Source organism: Raphanus sativus, chromosome 4, assembly GCF_000801105.2.
Source record: "Raphanus sativus cultivar WK10039 chromosome 4, ASM80110v3, whole genome shotgun sequence".
Taxonomy (NCBI): Eukaryota; Viridiplantae; Streptophyta; class Magnoliopsida; order Brassicales; family Brassicaceae; genus Raphanus; species Raphanus sativus.
This window is the reverse complement of record NC_079514.1, coordinates 32,457,452-32,459,795: the sequence shown is the minus strand read 5'-3', so window position 1 is coordinate 32,459,795 and position 2,344 is coordinate 32,457,452. Positions and strand designations below refer to the sequence as shown.

The window sequence follows — 2,344 nt, the reverse complement described above, 5'->3', positions numbered from 1 at the left end:
ATTACTCGTATACAGGATCTGAGTTTGGAATTCATTATTATAGAAGAGTGCTAAACCACCACTCCTCCCATTCGGATCCACTGTAACCAAATTATCATAACCAAAATGGACCTGCAATCCTTGTACAAAAGCTGCATCTTGTTTTGTTTCCGAGAGAAATAAAAAATCAGGTTTATATTTTTGCCATATTTCCCGAAGATAACTCATAGTCCACTTACTTCTCACTCCCCGACAATTCCAACTTAAAATTTTCATATATAAAATTTTAAAAGAAGCTCCATTGAGCTGGGAGATACAGATTCAATGATGTCTTGGTATCTCATAAAAGCCAAACAACCCATCTTCCGAGTCCTCGTAAGCCATATCAAAACCTTATAGTTCCACCAAATAAAAAATTCAATATCCGAGCAGAGAGTACTCTCCTTGATACCCACCGTAGCACCTTCCAATTGTATTAAATAAAATTCCCCGCATTCACAAGAGGAGCTACTGATCAACCACACACAACCGAATCTTAAATTGTTAAAATATCTTTCCAAAATTAAAATATGCATTACACAATTATAGTTCCAGTAAAACCAAAAATTCCTTTTACATGTCCCTTCATCCATCGCTTGCCAACCACTTTCCAAAACACAGAATCCCAAACAAGTTCCCCCTCCTACTCGCTGGTACCATGACACAATAGACCTTTGAGGGACCAAAACCCATCTCTTCCAGTATTTCCGAAGAAACCAGTGAACCTCATGTCTTGTTACCACACGAACCAAACCATTTCTACCATATGTTATTATCAGGCCTACGCCTACGAAATAATCTATTAGTCCTGCCAAACCAATACAGTCGCCATGATTAAATCTCAAATGTTTTAGTCGCAGGAGTAGTACCAATGGAATCCAAAAACTCCCATAGTAACTAATAGATAAAGGCCCAACTGAGATCTTTATATTGAAACAAACGAACCACTGAATATGTATTCTGAAAATAAGCACTACGCAACTAAGATAGCACCCAACTGAATCAATTATTTTCCAGAACTGAATCGAAGCAAAAGGTCTTACAATAACCAAGAGTCCAACTAAGAGCCTAGGCACCACAGCAGGGAGACATAAAGATATGCTCTCAAATCTGTATAAAAAAATAAAAATTAAGCCATCCATGCGAACCACAATTTCACACCACCGAACTTTAAAGAGAGGGGTAACCATAACTTTTGTTAGGTCTCCAATAATTGTCTTATTCATCTCACCTAGCAAGTATAGTAAGTACCATCTCGTGGGGACCCAAAAAACCCTATAACCTTGTACAAATTGATCCCTATATCTCCAATCACATAAACCTTTATGATATACATAAGCATAATGAAACCAGACTTCATCGCCATGATATTCCGTGGCAAAATAGAATCTATTATGGCCTAAAGAAGCCATAAAATTCTTCTGTCCAACCTCCATAGTAAAAACACGAGCTTTAGACATTGCACTTGAAACCTGGAAATTGACAGTAGCGCCCAAACCGTAGCTCCATACCAAAATGTTATAAGTCCAAGACCATTTTTTCCAATCCGTAATCCCTGCACTTCTGTCCTGTTCCTGCTTCAGAGATTGCTGAAACCTGAGGACACTTTCAATCCAGAACTCACTTCCATACTTTCCATAATTCATTAGGGAGCCAAAATAGATGAATGAATCAATTATAGTGAGCAGTTCTACAAGAACCCAATACCAACAAAACAAAGCACTATTAGTATTCCATTGCTTAACTTTAACAGGAAGCTCGATTGATGACCATGAGAACAAAAAGAAAGCCAAAACCATAATACTCTTAAAACCAAATAAAATGCAAATGCTCATAGAGCTTATCAAAAACATTAAAAACCCCAGACCAAAAGACAAAACCTGCTTGCTGAGCCTCTCTGATAAGAAGACTTGCTTGAACATCCTCTTGTGGGTCCCCTGTTTCTTGGCCATCTCCCCTGCAACCGTTTCTTTCTCTTCATTGCCAAATCCACAATAATTCCATTCTCTCCATGTCTCGGTAAGATCAAAACGATGATTGATTATTTCAATCTCCTTGCAAAATAAAGAAACCCAAATATCACAGTAATCTGAGATAATGCCTTTGGAAACCTTTGATTTCGTTTTGATAATGACAGAGATTGAAATCCGATTCAAAATCTCCCTGAATTTCCTTAAACTCCCAAACATCCCCTTTCCTTGATGATAGTCTGCTCCAATCCATTTCTCCACGCCAATTCCGGGATCCCATCGTCGAGAAACCATTGAAACCCTAGATCTTCTTCTGCATTGCCTTTTTTAAAAAGTATATATAAAACTTTTATATC

General features: G+C 37.8%; 1 protein-coding gene across 3 annotated transcripts; it reads right to left on the bottom strand.

Annotated features, from left to right (window-relative positions):
• Nucleotides 1-454: 454 nt before the first annotated feature.
• On the bottom strand, nucleotides 455-2,344 carry LOC108854141 (uncharacterized). Of its 3 annotated transcripts, none has more exons than XM_057007678.1 (2): nucleotides 1,062-2,344; nucleotides 455-826 (listed from the first exon to the last, which is right to left on the bottom strand). In XM_057007678.1, the coding sequence occupies exons 1-2, from the start codon at nucleotides 2,280-2,282 to the stop codon at nucleotides 821-823; spliced, it is 1,227 nt and encodes a 408-aa protein (XP_056863658.1). In that variant the 5' UTR covers nucleotides 2,283-2,344; the 3' UTR covers nucleotides 455-820. The 3 variants fall into 3 exon arrangements, with proteins under 3 accessions (XP_056863658.1, XP_018483153.1, XP_018483152.1); XM_018627651.2 differs by lacking the exon at nucleotides 455-826 and having other exon boundaries at nucleotides 1,118-1,708; nucleotides 1,899-2,342; XM_018627650.2 differs by lacking the exon at nucleotides 455-826 and having other exon boundaries at nucleotides 1,118-1,614; nucleotides 1,899-2,338.